The sequence below is a fragment of the Pagrus pagrus genome (genome assembly GCF_965226575.1).
Source record: "Pagrus pagrus genome assembly, chromosome: 19".
Lineage (NCBI taxonomy): Eukaryota > Metazoa > Chordata > Actinopteri > Spariformes > Sparidae > Pagrus > Pagrus pagrus.
Window position 1 is genome coordinate 2,621,622 of NC_140203.1, and position 19,029 is coordinate 2,640,650.

The 19,029-nt window shown below is 40.5% G+C and overlaps 3 protein-coding genes across 3 annotated transcripts in view; 1 reads left to right on the forward strand and 2 right to left on the reverse strand.

The window, feature by feature from the left end:
- Window positions 1-2,041: 2,041 nt before the first annotated feature.
- Window positions 2,042-19,029, forward strand: part of eif2b1 (eukaryotic translation initiation factor 2B, subunit 1 alpha) — a gene marked incomplete at its 3' end in the record, with an annotated part of 34,695 nt that continues 17,707 nt past the window's right edge. Inside the window, exons 1-3 of the mRNA XM_084383530.1 lie at window positions 2,042-2,387; window positions 2,469-2,570; window positions 2,665-2,801. Coding sequence (XP_084239656.1) covers window positions 2,375-2,387; window positions 2,469-2,570; window positions 2,665-2,801 — 252 coding nt within the window. The 5' untranslated portion in view covers window positions 2,042-2,374. The remainder of the gene's footprint in view (window positions 2,388-2,468; window positions 2,571-2,664; window positions 2,802-19,029) is intronic.
- Window positions 5,160-11,571, reverse strand: LOC311274822 (uncharacterized protein; the record flags this gene model as incomplete). The annotated part of the gene is made up of 2 exons (XM_084382818.1): window positions 5,160-6,835; window positions 9,912-11,571. 2 exons carry the CDS (start codon window positions 11,569-11,571, stop codon window positions 5,160-5,162), a joined length of 3,336 nt encoding a protein of 1,111 aa, XP_084238944.1.
- On the reverse strand, window positions 14,841-17,100 carry LOC311275199 (tripartite motif-containing protein 16-like). The gene has a single exon (XM_084383527.1). It carries the CDS (start codon window positions 17,083-17,085, stop codon window positions 15,412-15,414), a length of 1,674 nt encoding a protein of 557 aa, XP_084239653.1. The 5' UTR covers window positions 17,086-17,100; the 3' UTR covers window positions 14,841-15,411.

Here is a 19,029-nt window from a genome sequence, read left to right on the forward strand (position 1 = left end):
AGATCTTCATTGAAAGACGATAAATAAACTGAATGCACAAGTTTTTTTTAATTTTCTTTAAGTCAATAAACAAGCTGTTCTCGGAGGAAAGGTGGCAGGGTCCGCCACATAAAAACATAATAAAACATCTACGTTCCTGTCTTAAAGGAGCATTGTGTAGTTTATTAGAAGACATGTTAATGAGAAGAGGAAGATTTTCATGTTTCTGCCTAAACAAACTAAATAATCAAACTCTCTTTGTTTTCATGACTGAATAAACAAACTGACCTTAAAGGACAGTTTATACTGTTTTACTTTGTTTACGTGTGGCGGACCCTGCCACCTTTCTATCTTCAAACAGTGTTCCGGGAAACTTATTTTCCTCTGAGAGCAGCTTGTTTATTCACTGATGGAAACAGTTTGTTTACCTCATTAATATTGTAAATATTAAAATACGGAGTTTGAATTTCTACTCTAAAACTACATAATGCCCCTTTAATATGTCCTGTTTTTTTAATCACTTGTAAGACACTTTTAATTGCATTTTCCTTTGTTTGAAAGCTGCTATATAAGTAAAGTTTGATTGATTAGTTGAATTAATTAATAGTCAAATATTAAAGGAACAGTTCACTCAGAAATTAAAGTCAGTCATCATCTCCTCCCTCCATGTTTGTCCACAGAACATTTCTGGAGCTTCACAGTAAAACAGAGTTGCAGCATTCTGCTAAACAACTGAAGGAGCTGGAGACTTGTTTTAAAAACAACTGGGAAAAACAACATGAAATGGCTCCATACAGCTCGTCTGGTGTAGTCAAAGTCCTTCAGAAGCCCTGAGCGCTCAAACTGATTTGAAAAGATTTTGTTTTCACCCTTTTTAAAGCAGAAATCTTCACAGCTGCTGAGCTAAAAGCATTCAAAAGCTGCGAATGAGGAGAAAACACATTTTCAGTTTGGACGGTCACTGAACTTCTCTTGTCAAAATGTGGATATCACACTGATAAACAAGCCAGTTACAAATCCTTTCTCGTTTAATGATGCAGTGAGTAGTTGTAGTCAATCTACTCCACAGCTTGAGTGAATAGTAATTTAAATGACTATGTTGCCCTCTGGTGGCATAATCAAAAACTGTGTCACAAGCTTTCTTTTATCAAATCAAATAAACTTTATCAACAACTGACATTTCTGAATTGAATGATTTACAGTTTATTTTCATCTTTCATGTTTGAATGATTTTTTAAAAAAACTTTAAATTATACATTATATTTATATATGCTGCCAACTTTATACAAGAGGTATAAAATAAGTCATATCTTAAAGCTTTCTTAGCCTTTTTGTGCTGCACATCTTTAATTAAGATGTTATAGTTAAAGCAGGTCGTGGATCTGGTCCATATATCCAATCATATTTGGATTTGTGGATGTGTAAGTCCTCCTGTTTAGCAGTTACACATTCATTTATTAAATGGTTTATCACATAATGTAGTTGTACGCAGCTATAAGGACACATTGTTTGTCAGCAATTATAATCTCTCCCAAGACATGTTTTATATTATTACACCTGTGTTTCACTCTTCTGTTACACAGCTATGTTTGCCCACAGGAGGAGTTATAGCTTAAATACACTTAAATCTGCTTTCAGCTGCATTATAATGGGTCAATAATTCAATGTTTGTATACTGCTTATAAATGTTAAGTAGGGGGACTTAAAGTAAAGTGTTGCCACATTTTCTTTGAATAAAACGTTCTTTCTTTCTTTCTTTCTTTCTTTCTTATGTTTGTTTCTAAAGCTACTCCTCCTGATGTCCACACAAGTAAGAATGACATCATAATATAAAACAATCAAAAATCCAAGGCAATGAGGGAACAAAACAAATGAACGACATAAAAAAAAATATGAATATTAGGATTAATAGCTACCAAAACTACTGACTATAAATAAAATTAACATTTCAAACAAAATCACAAGAAATAAATTATTTTTTACTCGAAAACTTTCCAACAAAATCCATCAAAAGCTCAAATGTGTCGTATTTCCGATGGCCCGTGAAGAGGGCACGCCGTTGATGGGCGAAAACGTCCTACGTCATCTCTCCGCGACACATCAACACGCAGCTCTTTGCGAGATGAGCTAATTCAGTGTAACTCGACAAATAGTGATAACAAAACTTCCCAAACGGACTCAGGCGTATCTTTTAGTGTCTTCCTCGTTAGAAGCGCGACGGAAACTTTTAGTTCAGAACATTTATTTTGAGTTTTGTGTTAAATTTGATTTGAATAGAGGAGTCAGCAGCTCTGACATGTGTCAAAATACTGAGGAGTGAATTCAGTAAATATCAGCCGTGGTTTGTTTTTAACCTCCAACACTTCAGCGTGTGGACTCTGTTGCAGGTTTCAGGATGAATGAAGAAGGTAAGCTGTCTCAAGTTCATCATTTCTGCTCATATTTTGATGCTGGTATCACGGATGTTAACCGTGTTTGACTGTGTTCAGAGCTGGTGGAGTATTTCAGGGCTCAGATGAGGAAGGACCCGGACATGGCCTCTGCTGTGGCTGCTATCCGCACTCTGCTTGAATTCCTCAAGAGAGACAAAGGTGTGTAGGTTTGCTGTACTTGTTGTGAATAAAGCTGCCATGTTTCAAGTGAACCATAACTCTGTTTTGACAAGCTGTGCCTGCCCCCCCTCAGGAGAGACCATCCTGGGCCTCAGGGAGAGCCTGACCTGGGCCACAGACTGCCTGACAGGAGAGGACTCCTCTGTGGCCGTGTCCTCGGGAGGAGAGCTCTTCCTGCGCTTCATCAGCCTCACATCGCTGGAGCACCAGGTTAGAGACACCACCTGCACCCAAACCAACTGATAATCCATGTCACATCAAAACAGCACTTCATGTTCAACAATGAGGCCCAAGACCGGTCTCAAGTCCCCTTTTTGAAGGTCTTGGTCTCGTCTCGGACTCAACACTGTTTTTATTTGGTCTATTTCAAGACCGTAACTGCAGGGACATCACTGTATTATGTAATTGTCTGATACCTTCTGTACTGAATGAGAGTTTCTATGAGACAAGAGTCACCTACAAAACCTGCTGCTGGCACAGAAAGTGTTTTGTGTTGGTTGGATGGTAAAACATGGAAAAGTAATGTTGAAGGAAATAGTTGATTTCAGCTCCTAAGGATATGAGTACATTTCCCACACATACAATTCCCCTCTACAATGATTTTTGATTATTTCATCAAGACATATCTAAAGGTTCGCTTACACATGCACACATATATTAAAACAAAACAGACATAACACCAATGCCGATATCAGGAAATAGAGAATTCCAATATCGATATATCGGCCGATAAACACGCATTGTTTTGCAACGGTGCCTCAAGTGTTGTTATCAAACACTTGTGACAAAGATATGTAACAGAGGCAGAATATTTTACTGTTCAACAATAAACTTAATTGTCTAAAACGACATTTCAGTAAACTTCACTGTAAATTTAAGAATTATAAATCACCACAAGGATCTTTTTCTGCTCCGTGTTCTGAACACAAAGGTTACGATGCACTCTGGTCTTGATCATGACTTGGTCTCGGTTGAGGTGGTCTGGACTACAACACTAGTTACTTGCCACATGACCGACTGCTTTAACATGAGGGCATTGATTTTAATGAAAGAAGAGGTGAGTGTGTTTCAAGTCTATCTCCAGACAACGCTCGCATGATTAAATGAACATAGCAGCTGTTCTCGCTCGTGGAAATAGTTCCTGCTGTTCATGCCGGTCTTAAAGAGATCCCTCCAGATGTAATCCCACTGAGACAATCAGCAGTCTTGAGTTTGTCTTTTTACTAGAAACCAGCTGATACTCTGTTTTTGGCGCCGATGCCAACACTGATACATGGAAGTGAAAAATTCTGATATTCATGTTCTGTTCTTGTGAACAATTTTGAGGTTAATAGTTAATTTATTGCGTCTGCAATTAAATTTAACAAAGAAAAACAAATTAAATAATCAGAAAAATTATGATTATTGGATCTGATAATGGACTCATAGTATTCAGTACATACAGTATGTATATTTAAATATATGTGTCATTTATTTTTACTTGTACTTTTGATACTTAAGTACATTTAATATCAGATACTTTAAGACTTTTACTCAAGTTTGATTTGTATTGGAGACTTTCACTTGAACCAAAGTCATATTTTAACACGATATTATAACTGTTTCTCTTGTAGACAGTCTGGTGAGCTCTGTCTTTGATTTAATGTTCAGACATTTCTGTGTTTATAGTTTTTACTATTTTCATTCATATTCAGTTTATTGTGTCATCTTAGTGAATAATTTCCAAAAAACTACTGTACGCGACAAATTTACACGTTCACTAAAAATACTTTCTACACATTTTATGAACAAAATCAGCAGCAGAAGAAGAAAAGCTAAACATAACCTCTAAATAATAACACCAGATACTGTAGATACTGATGGACATCACTTTATTGTTCACTTCTATTTTCACAAATCAACTCAGATACAATCAATAACAGTCATCTTAACATAAATCTGACTCAATAAGCTCATAACGTCTCATTATTTCTCTTTTAAATCCTATTATATTAATTATTAACCTATTATTACTAATATTGCTCTTTTCTCTAACACATACAGTACAAAGGTTTAGTACAAGTCATAGACGAGCTGCCCCGCACCACAAAATATGAAGAGAATCAAAATCTGAACCGTTCTTTGTTCAAAACAGCAAAACATGGACACACTTTCCAGTTTGTTGACACGTCCATCAGTAAAGTCTGTTAAACCACTCTTGTTCAATGATTTCATGAACAGATTGACTTGATCCACACAATCAGTGTGTTGGAGCAGAATCTCAGCTATGTACAAGCAAATAATGAAGCATCTCCTTATTGATTATGATCATGTAAACTGAAGTCATCATGAGCAGCGAGAGCCTCCGTGGCTGAACAGACACAGGAAGGAGCGCCGCCTGAAGAAAGTCCAACATTTACAGAACAACAAGAAGACGTCAAAGTACCGCCCATCATGTTTGATTGACAGCTGATCTGTGTGCAGTGAAGAAACGCCACAACAATCAGCACTCAGCAACAATGATGGAAACACAACAAGTGTGAAGAAATGAAACAGAATTTAACCCACTGACCCTGAAATGACTTCTGTCTATTTCAGTTTACAAAACTCAGCAGATTCTCCAGAAAACCAGTCAACATAAAGTCCAGCATAGAGAGGCTGAGTGAATGTGGTCCTGACTCTGTGGAGGAGAGTCATGGTTTCAGAGACGCTGTAGAAGGACAGAATACCTGCACTGTGATCCAGGTACACTCCCACTCTGGAGGACAGAGGACCTGAGACGAGAGTTTTGACTTTGTTGTAATAAAACTCATAACTGTCTGTGGAACAATGTAACATCCAAGATTTGTCATTGAATCCAAATCCACATTCATCTGAGCTCTCTGCTCTGCTGATATTCTTGTATGCGACTGCTACACCAACGTCTCCTCTCCACTCCACCTCCCAGTAACAACATCCAGTCAGACTCTCTCTACTCAGGACCTGATGCCAGTCAGTGAATCTGTCTGGGTGATCAGAATAAGACTGTTTTTGACTCACTGTTGCTTTTCTGTTCCCATCAGATAATAACAGCTCTGTGTTTGCTGTGTTTGGATCCAGTGTGATGTCACATGAATATCTTAAGAAGTCAGCTCTGGTCTTGTTCTCTGGTTGTGGCAGTAAAACATCCACTTCAGTCTCTGTCAGTGAGATGTTTGTCCATGTCTCTCTCAGGACGTCCTGAAGTTTGTCTCTGACCTCTGACACAGCTGCTGTCACATCCTCAAAGTACTTCAGAGGACGGATATTGATGCTGGATGAGTGTGTAGACTCACTGAGTGCTGACAGTGAGGGGTAGTTGTGTAGAAACTGGTTGAGATCCTCTGTGTGTGAGAGCTTCTTCAACTCAGCGTCTTTCCTCTTCAGCTCAGTGATCTCCTGCTCCAGCTTCTCCTGAAGCTCTTTGACTCGACTCACTTCAGTTTCCTGCTGGGATCTGACCTGCTGCTTCACATCAGAGCGTCTTTTCTCCATGAGACGGATCAGCTGGGTGAAGATCTTCTCACTGTGCTCCACTGCTTCATCAGCAGAGCCATTGACGGCCTCCACCTCCTGTTGAAGCACCTTCACATCTTCCTCTCTGTCCTGGATTCTCTGCTGGATGTTTTGTCGACTCACCTCCAGCTTTCTCTGCCTCTCAGTCATCTCTGCTGCAGCTGACACTGTGTCGTGGCCTTTATGTTCGTCCACAGAGCAGAGATAACAGATACACTGCTGATCAGTACGGCAGAACATCTTCATCACCTCATCATGACGAGAGCAGATTTTCTCCTGGAGCTTCTTGGACGGCTCTACCAGCTTGTGTTTCTTTAATGGAGCCACATCATAATGAGGCTGGAGGTGTTTCTCACAGTAAGAAACCAGACAGACCTGACAGGACCTGAGGGCTTTCCGTTTTCTCCCAGTGCAGAAATCACAGGACACATCTTCAGGTCCAGCATAGCAGAGATCAGCAGGAGTAGCTTGGAGTCCAGTCTTCTTCAGCTCCTCCACTAAAACTGCTAACATGGTGTTTTTCAGCAGCTCAGGCCTCGGTGTGAAGCTCTTCCTGCACTGAGGGCAGCTGTGGATCCTCCTCTCATCCTCTGTGTCCCAGTGATCTTCAATGCAGTTCTTGCAGTAGCTGTGTCCACAGGGAGTAGTCACCGGATCCTTCAGTAGATCCAAACAGATCGGACAAGAGAAAGTCTCTCGGTCCAGCTGAACTGCTCTCTGCGCCATTTCACCTCTCAGTGACAATGACTGTCTGAGCTTCACTTCCTGATAACTGCAGTTTATTTAAGTAAATAAGATAAGCGGTCAAGAGAAGAGGGAGTGGTTATCAATCTTTGACTCGCTCCAGGACGAGGAGCCGCTCTGTGAATCTGAACTGTGTGTCCTCTTTTACAACGAAGCCTCAGTTAAAACCTGCTCCACATTTGAAAACATCAAAGTTTTTAGTTGTAAAATGTTTCTTGGCTCCTCAGGCTTTGCTGATATTTCTCTAACTCTTCCTCTGATTCTGGTCACTTTTTTTTTCCTGGTTAAAAACAGCTGACGGTACTTGTCAGACTATTTATGAGCATATGATGGAGCCAAAGTACCGTTCTGGTGTTGAGTTGCAGACCAGTGAGACTTTCTTCTAAGATACTGGTGGAGGAAGTATTCAGATACTTTACTTAAGTACAAATACAACAATGTAAAAGTCTTTCAAAAAGACATTACAAGTAAAAGTCCTGCATTTAAAATAATAAGTAAAAGTACAGAGATATTATCAGCAAACTGTACTTGAAAGTATCTAAAGTAAGATTAGATTGTTTAACTGATGCATCAGTGTGTAAAGGCTCAACATCATTTATTTGTCATTATACAATACTACAATACAATATAGCACAAAGATACAACAGCTGGTAGTTCAACACAGGACATATATGTACTGTACATGTTCCTGTTGAAGCTGCTCAAGGTGGAGCTAGTTTAGTCCAGTGGTTCCCAACCTAGGGGTCGGGCCCCTCGCAAGGGTCCCGAGATAAAACTGAGGGGTCGTGAGATGACTAAAGAGGAAAAATAACACATTTGTGTTCATTTTTTGACTTTTTTGTCTTCAAACAGAAAGAAAAGACCAGAATGCACTTAATGACTCAATAACACTGCTCAATACTACCAGCTTGTGACCAAAGTCTGCAACAGCATGACAGATTGTCACAGCCTGCTTCAAATTTCACTCATTGTAAACAAGACGAGATCAAAACTGAATATACGGCTGCAAAAATGTGTCCGGTTGGTTACTGGGGTATTCAGTGGTGGAGTTCACCGTGTGACTTTCCTGGTATAAAATGCTCATGTGCTAAAAACCAGCACACTGTAACTGAGGAACTAGTTGACTTGTTATTACATTAACACCATTCCATTCAGCTGGAGCCTCAAAAAATATCTACTGCTGACATCTACTGATTATTTCCCCTTGATGTAACTGAGAACAAATTTCCATTTAAGCTTAAAGGGTCACTGTGTAGTTTTAGAGAAGAATATTTACAATATTAATGAGGTAATAATACAAACTCAGAAATATGTATTTTTTTTCCATCAATGAATAAACAAGCTGCTCTCAGAGGAAAACAAGGTCCCAGAACACTGTTCGAAGCTAGAAAGGTGGCAGGGTCCGCTTCATATACACAGTCAGTCACTTAAGATATTTATTTCCTCATTGACATAATTAATGTTAATCATTAACAATAACAACCATGATAATCATTAATTATTATTGATAGACAAAATTACCCAAAACTCCCTATTAATGTTGCATGAAGCACTATATATATGGTGCCCCGTGTGAGGCACTGAAAACCACATATTTCTGAGTTTGTATTAATGCAAATAAATCAACTGACCTTAAAGGACAACACAATTCATACTGTTTTACTTTGTTAATATGTGGCGGACCCTGCCACCTTTCTAGCTTCAAACAGTGTTCTGTGACATTATTTTCCTTTGACAACAGCTTGTTTATTCACTGATGGAACAAATACATATTTCTTAGTTTGTATTATTACCTCATTAATATTGTGGATATAAAAATTCTGACCTCTCCAAAACAACATGGCGCTCTTTTAAAGATGGGGACTGTCCCTGAAAACATGAACGTGTGGTCACCCGATGTTACACTCAACAGAAAAAACAAAGAACACGTGAACATTTAAACATGTTTGAGAGCGATCCTAAACCTGAGTGTGAATTTATATCTGAGTAGATTTATCACCCGGTTACACTTTGACACATTCAATGAACCAAACAGGAGCAGGCAGAAGAAAAACCTCTATGAGCTGCCCCTTTCTTAATAATAACACCAGATACTGTAGATACTGATGGACGTCACTTTATTGTTCACGTCTATTTTCACAAATCAACTCAGATACAATCAATAACAGTCATCTTAACATAAATGTGACTCAATTAGCTCATAACGTCTCATTATTTCTCTTTTAGATCCTCTTAAATTGAATATTTGAGCAGCATGCTACGTCACAGTGTCTCTGCTTTAATGTACTACATCATACAGACTTTTAAAATTAAATGTGATCTTAATATAAACAACCTCTGTAGATGTTCAGCTGATTTCTGTCTTTTCACACGACTGATAACGTTTTCAAATCAACTCAATCTTTAAATTTCATCACGTGTGACCTGATAAACAGTCTGTTGCTGTGTTTTCTTTCATCCACCTTGTTTATAAGTCTTATTGCTCTTTTCTCTGACACATACAAAGGTTTAGTACGAGTCATAGACGAGTTGCCCCGCACCTCAAAATATGGAAGAACAAGTGAACAGAACAAAATATGAAGAGAATCAAAATCTGAACCGTCCTTTGTTCAAAACAGCAAAACATGGACACACTTTCCAGTTTGTTGACACGTCCATCAGTAAAGTCTGTTAAACCACTCTTGTTCAATGATTTCATAAACAGATTCACTTCATCCACACAATCAGTTTGTTGGAGCAGAATCTCAGCCATGTACAAGCAAATAATGAAGCATCTCCTTATTGATTATGATCATGTAAACTGAAGTCATCATGTGCAGCGAGAGCCTCCGTGGCTGAACAGACACAGGAAGGAGCGCCGCCTGAAGAAAGTCCAAAATGTACAGAACAAGAAGACGTCAAAGTACCGCCCATCATGTTTGATTGACAGCTGATCTGTGTGCAGTGAAGACATGCCACAACAATCAGCTCTCAGCAACAATGATGGACACACAACAAGTGTGAAGAAATGAAACAGAATTTAACCCACTGACCCTGAAATGACTTCTGTCTATTTCAGTTTACAAAACTCAGCAGAGTCTTCAGGAGGCCAGTGAAACTGAACTCCAGCATAGAGAGGCCGAGTGAATGTGGTCTGGACTCTGTGGAGGAGAGTCATGGTTTCAGAGACGCTGTAGAAGGACAGAATACCTGCACTGTGATCCAGGTACACTCCAACTCTGGAGGACACAGGACCTGAGACGCGATTTAGGAGTTTGTTGCGATAAAAGCAATAACTGCCTGTGTAACAATATAACGACCAAGATTTGTCATTGAATCCAAATCTAGATTCATATGACCTCTCTGCTCTGCTGATGTTCTTGTATGCGACTGCTACACCAACTACTCCTCTCCTCTCCACCTCCCAGTAACAACGTCCAGTCAGACTCTCTCTACTCAGGACCTGACGCCACCAAGTGAATCTGTCTGGGTGACTAAAATAAGACTGATGTTTTCTCATTACTGTTACTTTTCTGTTCCCCTCAGATAACAACAGATGTGTGTGTGCTGTGTTTGGATCCAGTGTGATGTCACATGAATATCTTAAGAAGTCAGCTCTGGTCTTGGGCTCTCGTTGTGACAGTAAAACATCCACTTGAGTCTCTGTCAGTGAGATGTTTGTCCATGTGTCTCTCAGGACGTCCTGTAGTTTGTCTCTGACCTCTGACACAGCTGCTGTCACATCCTCAAAGTACTTCAGAGGACGGATATTGATGCTGGATGAGTGTGTAGACTCACTGAGTGCTGACAGTGAGGGGTAGTTGTGTAGAAACTGGTTGTGATCCTCTGTGTGTGAGAGCTTCTTCAGCTCAGCGTCTTTCCTCTTCAGCTCAGTGATCTCCTGCTCCAGCTTCTCCTGAAGCTCTTTGACTCGACTCACTTCAGTTTCCTGCTGGGATCTGACCTGCTGCTTCACATCAGAGCGTCTTTTCTCCATGAGACGGATCAGCTCGGTGAAGATCTTTTCGCTGTGCTCCACTGCTTCATCAGCAGAGCCATTGATGGCCTCCACCTCCTGTTGAAGCACCTTCACATCTTCCTCTCTGTCCTGGATTCTCTGCTGGATGTTTTGTCGACTCCCCTCCAGCTCTCTCTGCCTCTCAGTCCTCTCTGCTGCAGCTGACACTGTGTCGTGGCCTTTATGGTCCTCCACAGAGCAGAGATAACAGATACACTGCTGATCAGTACGGCAGAACATCTTCATCACCTCATCATGACGAGAGCAGATGTTCTCCTGGAGCTTCTTGGACGGCTCCACCAGCTTGTGTTTTCCATAGGCAGGGATTTCAACATGAGGCTGGAGGTGTTTCTCACAGAAAGAAACCAGACAGACCAGACAGGACTTGAGGGCTTTCAGTTTCCTCCCAGTGCAGAAATCACAGGCCACATCTTCAGGTCCAGCATAGCAGTGATCAGCAGGAGCAGCTTGGAGTCCAGTCTTCTTCAGCTCCTCCACTAAAGCTGCTAACATGGTGTTTTTCAGCAGCTCAGGCCTCGGTGTGAAGCTCTTCCTGCACTGAGGGCAGCTGTGGATCCTCCTCTCATCCTCTGTGTCCCAGTGATCGTTAATACAGTTCATGCAGTAGCTGTGTCCACAGGGAGTAGTCACCGGATCCTTCAGTAGATCCAAACAGATCGGACAAGAAATTGTTTTTCGGTCCAGCTGAACTGCTCTCTGCGCCATTTCACCTCTCATTGACAAGGACTGTCTGAGCTTCACTTCCTGATAACTGAAGTTAGAATGACGGAACAAGGCAAGCGATCAGAGAGGAGAGGATGTGGTTATCAACCGTGTCTCCTCTTTTACAATGAAGCCTCAGTTAAAACCTGCTCCACATTTGAAAACATCAAAGTCTTTAGTTGTAAAATATTTCTTGGCTCCTCAGGCTTTGCTGATATTTCTCTAACTCTTCCTCTGATTCTGTTCACTTTTCTTTTCCTGGTTAAAAACAACTGACGGTACTTGTCAGACTATTTATGAGCACATTATGGAGCCAAAGTACCGTTCTGGTGTTGAGTTGCAGACCAGTGAGACTTTCTTCTAAGATACTGGTGGAGGAAGTATTCAGATACTTTACCTAAGTACAAATACAACAATGCAAAAATCTTTCAAAAAGACATTACAATTAAAAGTCTTGCATTTGAAATAATAAGTTTATTTACCCCCCCATCCAATCCTCAATCCCGGGATGTTCTGGCTCTGCTTGACGCAGAAAAGGCATTTGACCGCGTTAAGTCTCGAACAGAAGATTTCTCTTTATGCCGATGACATCATACTTTTTTATCTCGAAACCCTCTGTCTCGCTACCAAGGCTTCTCACCTGCATAAGGAGGTTTTGCAGCATCTCTGGCTACAAGCTCAATATCAATAAGAGTTACCTTTTCCCCATCAATATGGATGTGAATGACCTCCCACCCTCATCTGTACCCTTTAAACTAGCCCTCAATGAATTTAAATACCTCAGAATCACTGTCACATGGAGATTAGGGTTGGGCGGTAATACGGTAATAAGGTATACCACGGGGTCTTAAAAATAGCAACGGTATCAGTTTCAATACTGTCATTAAAAAAAAATGCTAACGAGAAGGGAGAGGCGGTAAATACTGACGAGGCAATTTGTAAATTGTGCAATAAGGACGCATCTCCGAAACAACAAGACAGCACGCCCTTTTCACACAGAGTCGCCGCATTATCACCGCAGCACGGTTCGCCAATTCTCCGCCGCTGCTTGTTCACACAGAGCCGAGCAGCTCCGGCATTAAAGACGAACCAGAGTGTAATTCACACAGAAAGCCGGCGCCGCGGCTCCAACAGAGGCGTGACGGTACTAGTCTTGATGGTGACGTATTTTTTTTCAAGGTGTTTCCCCGGTGTTTACCTGTTAATCTAAACATGTAGCCTACACACTGACAGTTTATAATCATATGGATGCTGTTATAATGTGTTGTGATTAAGATCCTGACCCACAAAACATCCTGGAAAGTGACAAAGTTAAGTTTTTCTCTAAATTACATAATTAGCCTACATAATCGGCATCAGTAAACTGGACGCTGTCTGACTCTTTCACTCGTGGGGAGAGAGTGAAACTGAAAAGTCACCGCGACAAACAGTTGGTGAGTTAAGTTTTTTGCCGGGGACAGACGCTGGTTTTCGGGCAGAAATGTGACGAAGAGTCGGTAGCACCGACAGGCTGACTGACACATTATTTTCATCATATAAGTTACCAAAGACACGATCAGTTACTGCGTTACTGTTGTCTGGTCCTGTAACGCTGCTTTGTGGGACATTTCTCTATATTTTGTTAAGTGAAGGACCTGTTTATTTTAGTTTCTCCGGGCCGCCGGCTTATCTGTTCACACTGGTTTGGGTCGCCAATACTGCGCCTCTGATACCTCTGGAGACGCGTCAGTGGCGAGTGGCCCGAAAGTACCTGTGCGTCTGTGCCACAAGCTCACCATCGGAGCGGGTTTTCAGCACCGCAGGTAAAGTTGTCAGTCCACAACGCGCCCTGTTAAAGCCGGAAAAGGTGCTGCTCTTTGTTGTTATTAAAAGTTGTTCGGGCAGTGATTTAATTTAATTGATTTGTGTGCGCGAAAACTGTTCTGGATGTTTATCTTAATTTAATTCTGTTTGACTGTTGTATTTGCACTTTTTTACAAGCTGCTATTTGTAAAAGTTGTTAATATTGTGCATGTTATGTTGTTATTGTTTCAGTATTAGTGTTTGGTATTCAGTTTCTGAACGGTGTAGGCACAAGCCAACAGTTTGGTGACGCGTCTGAGCCTTACGTCATAATTTTTAATTAGTCACGGTAATACCGTATACCCTGGTAAAATAGGGAGGAGGTTTGACGGTATCAAAATTTGGATACCGCCCAACTCTAATGGAGATATGCTAATTTATTCAATAAGAACTTGAACACTAGCGCTGGATCGTGCTAAGTCAGATTTCACACACTGGTCCTCTGTTCCTCTGTCCTCAACAGGACGCATCAACTCGGTAAAGATGAACATACTGCCAATATTTCTCTACCTATTTCAGTGTGTCCCGATTTTCATTCCAAAAGCCTTCTTTAAAAAACTTAATGAAGCCAAACTTAGTCGATCAGAAAAATGATGAATATTTGATCTGAGAATGGACTCATAGTATTCAGTACATAAAGTATGTACATTTAAATATGTGTATAATTTATTTTTACTTGTACTTTTGATACTTAAGTACATTTAATATCAGATACTTTAAGACTTTTACTCAAGTTTGATTTGTATTGGTGACTTTCACTTGAACCAAAGTCATATTTTAACACGATATTATAACTGTTTCTCTTGTAGACAGTCTGGTGTGCTCTGTCTTTGATTTAATGCTCGGACATTTGTGTGTTTGTAGTTTGTTTTACTGTTTTCATTCATTCATTCGGTTTATTGTGTCATCCTATTGAATCATTTCCAAAAAACTACTGTGCAAGACAATTTTACATGTTCACTCAAAATACTTTCTGCCCATTTTATGAACAAAATCAGCACCAGAAGAAGAAAACTTAAACTCTTAATAATAACACCAGATACTGTAGATACTGATGGACATCACTTTATTGTTAACTTCTATTTTCACAAATCAACTCAGATACAATCAATAACAGTCATCTTAACATAAATGTGACTCAATAAGCTCATAATGTCTCATTATTTCTCTTTTAAATCCTGTAAAATCGAATATTTCAGCAGCGTGTTACTTAAGTATCTCTGCTTTAATGCACTACATCATACAGACTTTTAAAATTAAATGTGATCTTAATATAAACAACCTCTGTAGATTTTCAGCTGATTTCTGTCTTTACACACGACTGATAACGTTTTAAAATCAACTCGATCTTTAAATTTCATCACGTGTGACCTGATAAACAGTCTGTTGCTGTGTTTTCTTTCATCCACCTTGTTTATAAGTCTTATTGCTCTTTTCTCTGACACATACAAAGATTTAGTACGACTCATAGACGAGTTGCCCCGCACCTCAAAATATGGAAGAACAAGTGAACAGAACAAAATATGAAGAGAATCAAAATCTGAACCGTCCTTTGTTCAAAACAGCAAAACATGGACACACTTTCCAGTTTGTTGACACGTCCATCAGTAAAGTCTGTTAAACCACTCTTGTTCAATGATTTCATGAACAGATTGACTTCATCCACACAATCAGTGTGTTGGAGCAGAATCTCAGCTATGTACAAGCAAATAATGAAGCATCTCCTTATTGATTATGATCATGTAAACTGAAGTCATCATGAGCAGCGAGAGCCTCCGTGGCTGAACAGACACAGGAAGGAGCGCCGCCTGAAGAAAGTCCAACATTTACAGAACAACAAGAAGACGTCAAAGTACCGCCCATCATGTTTGATTGACAGGTGATCTGTGTGCAGTGAAGAAATGTCACAACAATCAGCTCTCAGCAACAATGATGGAAACACAACAAGTGTGAAGAAATGAAACACAGAATTTAACCCACTGACCCTGAAATGACTTCTGTCTATTTGAGTTTACAAAACTCAGCAGAGCCTCCAAAAAAACAGCTGAACTGAACTCCAGCATGGAGAGGCTGAGTGAATGTGGTCTGGACTCTGTGGAGGAGAGTCATGGTTTCAGAGACGCTGTAGAAGGACAGAATACCTGCACTGTGATCCAGGTACACTCCAACTCTGGAGGACAGAGGACCTGAGACGGGAGATTTGACTTTGCTGTAATAAAAGTTACAACTGTATGTGAAACAATTTAGCCTCCAAGATTTGTCATTGAAACCAAATAAACTTTCATCTGAGCTCCCTGCTCTGCTGATGTTCTTGTATGCGACTGCTACACCAACTTCTCCTCTCCACTCCACCTCCCAGTAACAACGTCCAGTCAGACTCTCTCTACTCAGGACCTGCTCCCACTCAGTGAATCTGTCTGGGTGATCAGAATAAGTCTGATGTTGTCTCCTGTATGTTGCTTTTCTGTTCCCTGCAGATAATAACAGACGTGTGTTTGCTGTGTTTGGATCCAGTGTGATGTCACATGAATATCTTAAGAAGTCAGCTCTGGTCATGTTCTCTGGTTGTGACAGTAAAACATCCACTTGAGTCACTGTCAGTGAGATGTTTGTCCATGTCTCTCTCAGGACGTCCTGTAGTTTGTCTCTGACCTCTGACACAGCTGCTGTCACATCCTCAAAGTACTTCAGAGGACGGATATTGATGCTGGATGAGTGTGTAGACTCACTGAGTGCTGACAGTGAGGGGTAGTTGTGTAGAAACTGGTTGTGATCCTCTGTGTGTGAGAGCTTCTTCAGCTCAGCGTCTTTCCTCTTCAGCTCAGTGATCTCCTGCTCCAGCTTCTCCTGAAGCTCTTTGACTCGACTCACTTCAGTTTCCTGCTGGGATCTGACCTGCTGCTTCACATCAGAGCGACTTTTCTCCATGAGACGGATCAGCTCGGTGAAGATCTTCTCACTGTGCTCCACTGCTTTATCAGCAGAGTCGTTGATGGCCTCCACCTCCTGTTGAAGCACCTTCACATCTTCCTCTCTGTCCTGGATTCTCTGCTGGATGTTTTGGCGACTAACCTCAAGCTCTCTCTGCCTCTCAGTCATCTCTGCTGCAGCTGACACTGTGTCGTGGCCTTTATGTTCATCCATGGAGCACAAAATACAGATACACTGCTGATCAGTACGGCAGAAAATCTTCAGTACCTCATCATGACGAGAGCAGATGTTCTCCTGGAGCTTCTTTGACGGCTCCACCAGCTTGTGTTTCTTTAATGGAGCCACATCATAATGAGGCTGGAGGTGTTTCACACAGTAAGAGGCCAGACAGACCAGACAGGACTTGAGGGCTTTCAGTTTTCTTCCGGTGCAGAAATCACAGGCCACATCTTCAGGTCCAGCATAGCAGTGATCAGCAGGAGCAGCTTGGAGTCCAGTCTTCTTCAGCTCCTCCACTAAAGCTGCTAACATGGTGTTTTTCAGCAGCTCAGGCCTCGGGATGAAGCTCTTCCTGCACTGAGGGCAGCTGTGGATCCTCCTGTCATCCTCTGTGTCCCAGTGATCGTTAATACAGTTCATGCAGTAGCTGTGTCCACAGGGAGTAGTCACCGGATCCTTCAGTAGATCCAAACAGATCGGACAAGAAATTATTTCTCGGTCCAGCTGAAGTTCTTTGTGCGCCATTTCACCTCTCAGTGACAACGACCGTCTGAGCTTCACTTCCTGATACCTGAAGTTAGAATGACTGAACAACATAGGCAATCAGAGAGAAGAGGGAGCGGTTATCAACATTTTATTCATTCCAGGACGACGAGCAGCTCTGTGAATCTGAACTGTGTTTCCTCTTTTACAACAAAGCCTCAGTTAAAACCTGCTCCACATTTGAAAACATCAAAGTTTTTAGTTGTAAAATATTTCTCGGCTCCTCAGGCTTTGCTGATATTTCTCTAACTCTTCCTCTGATTCTGCTCACTTTTCTTTTCCTGGTTAAAAAAAGCTGACGGTACTTGTCAGACTATTTATGAGCACATGATGGAGCCAAAGTACCGTTCTGGTGTTGAGTTGCAGACCAGTGAGACTTTCTTCTAAGATACTTAAGTACAAATACAACGATGTAAAAATCTTTCAAAAAGACATTACAAGTAAAAGTCCTGCATTTAAAATAATAAGTAAAAGTACAGAGATATTATCAGCAAACTGTACTTGAAAGTATCTTAAGTAAGATTAGATTGTTACTGATGCATCAGTGTGTAAAGGCTCAACATCATTTATTTGTCATTATACAATGCTACAATACAATATAGCATAAAGAAACAACATCTGGTAGTTCAACACAGGACATATATATACTGTACATGTTACTGTTGAAGCTGCTCAAGGTGGAGCTAGTTTAGTGCAGTGGTTCCCAACCTAGGGGTCGGGCCCCTCGCAAGGGTCACAAGATAAAACTGAGGGGTCATGAGATGACTAAAGAGGAAAAAAAACACATTTGTGTTCATTTTTTGACCTTTTTGTCTTCAAACAGAAAGAAAAAGACCAGAACGCACTTAATGACTCAATAACACTGCTCAATACTACCAGCTTGTGACCAAAGTATGCAACAGCATGTGAGATTGTCACAGCCTGCTCCACATTTCACTCATATTGTAAACAAGACGAGGTCAAAACTGAGTTTACGGCTGCAAAAATGTGTCCGGTTGGTTACTGGGGTATTCAATGGTGGAGTTCACCGTATAAATTTTTGGATATAAAATGCTCATGTGCTAAAAACCAGCACACTGTAACTGAGGAACGAGTTGACTTGTTGTAACATTATCACAATACATTCACAGATTTCTGGTTTTAGTGATTTGACTCATCATGACAGCTGGAGCTTCAAAAAATATCTACTGCTGACATCTACTGATTATTTCCCCTTGATGTAACTGAGAACAAATTTCCATTTAAGCTTAAAGGGTCACTGTGTAGTTTTAGAGAAGAATATTTACAATATTAATGAGGTAATAATACAAACTCAGAAATATGTATTTGTTTCCATCAGTGAATAAACAAGCTGCTCTCAGAGGAAAATACGGTCCCAGAACACTGTTTGAAGCTAGAAAGGTGGCAGGGTCCGCCAAATATACACAATCCCTCACTTAAGATATTTATTTCCTCATTAACATAATTAATGTTAATCATTAACTATAATTTTCCATGATAATCATTAATTATTATTGACAGCCAAATTTAATCCAAATCTCCCTATTACTTTTGCATGAAGCACCAGATATGGTGCCCCGTGTGAGGCAGTGTAAAACAACATATATCTGAGTTTGTATTATTACAAATAAACAAACTATTGTACAATAAACAAACTGACCTTAAAGGACAACACAATTCATACTGTTTTACTTTGTTTATATGTGGCGGACCCTGCCACCTTTCTAGCTTCAAACAGTGTTCTGGGACCTTATTTTCCTTTGATAACAGCTTGTTTATTCACTGACGGAACAAATACATATTTTTTAATTTGTGTTATTACCTCATTAATATTGTAAATATTAAAATTCTGACCTCTCCAAAACGACATAGTTCTCTTTTAAAAACGGGGACTGTCCCTGAAAACGTGGACGTGTGGTCACGCGA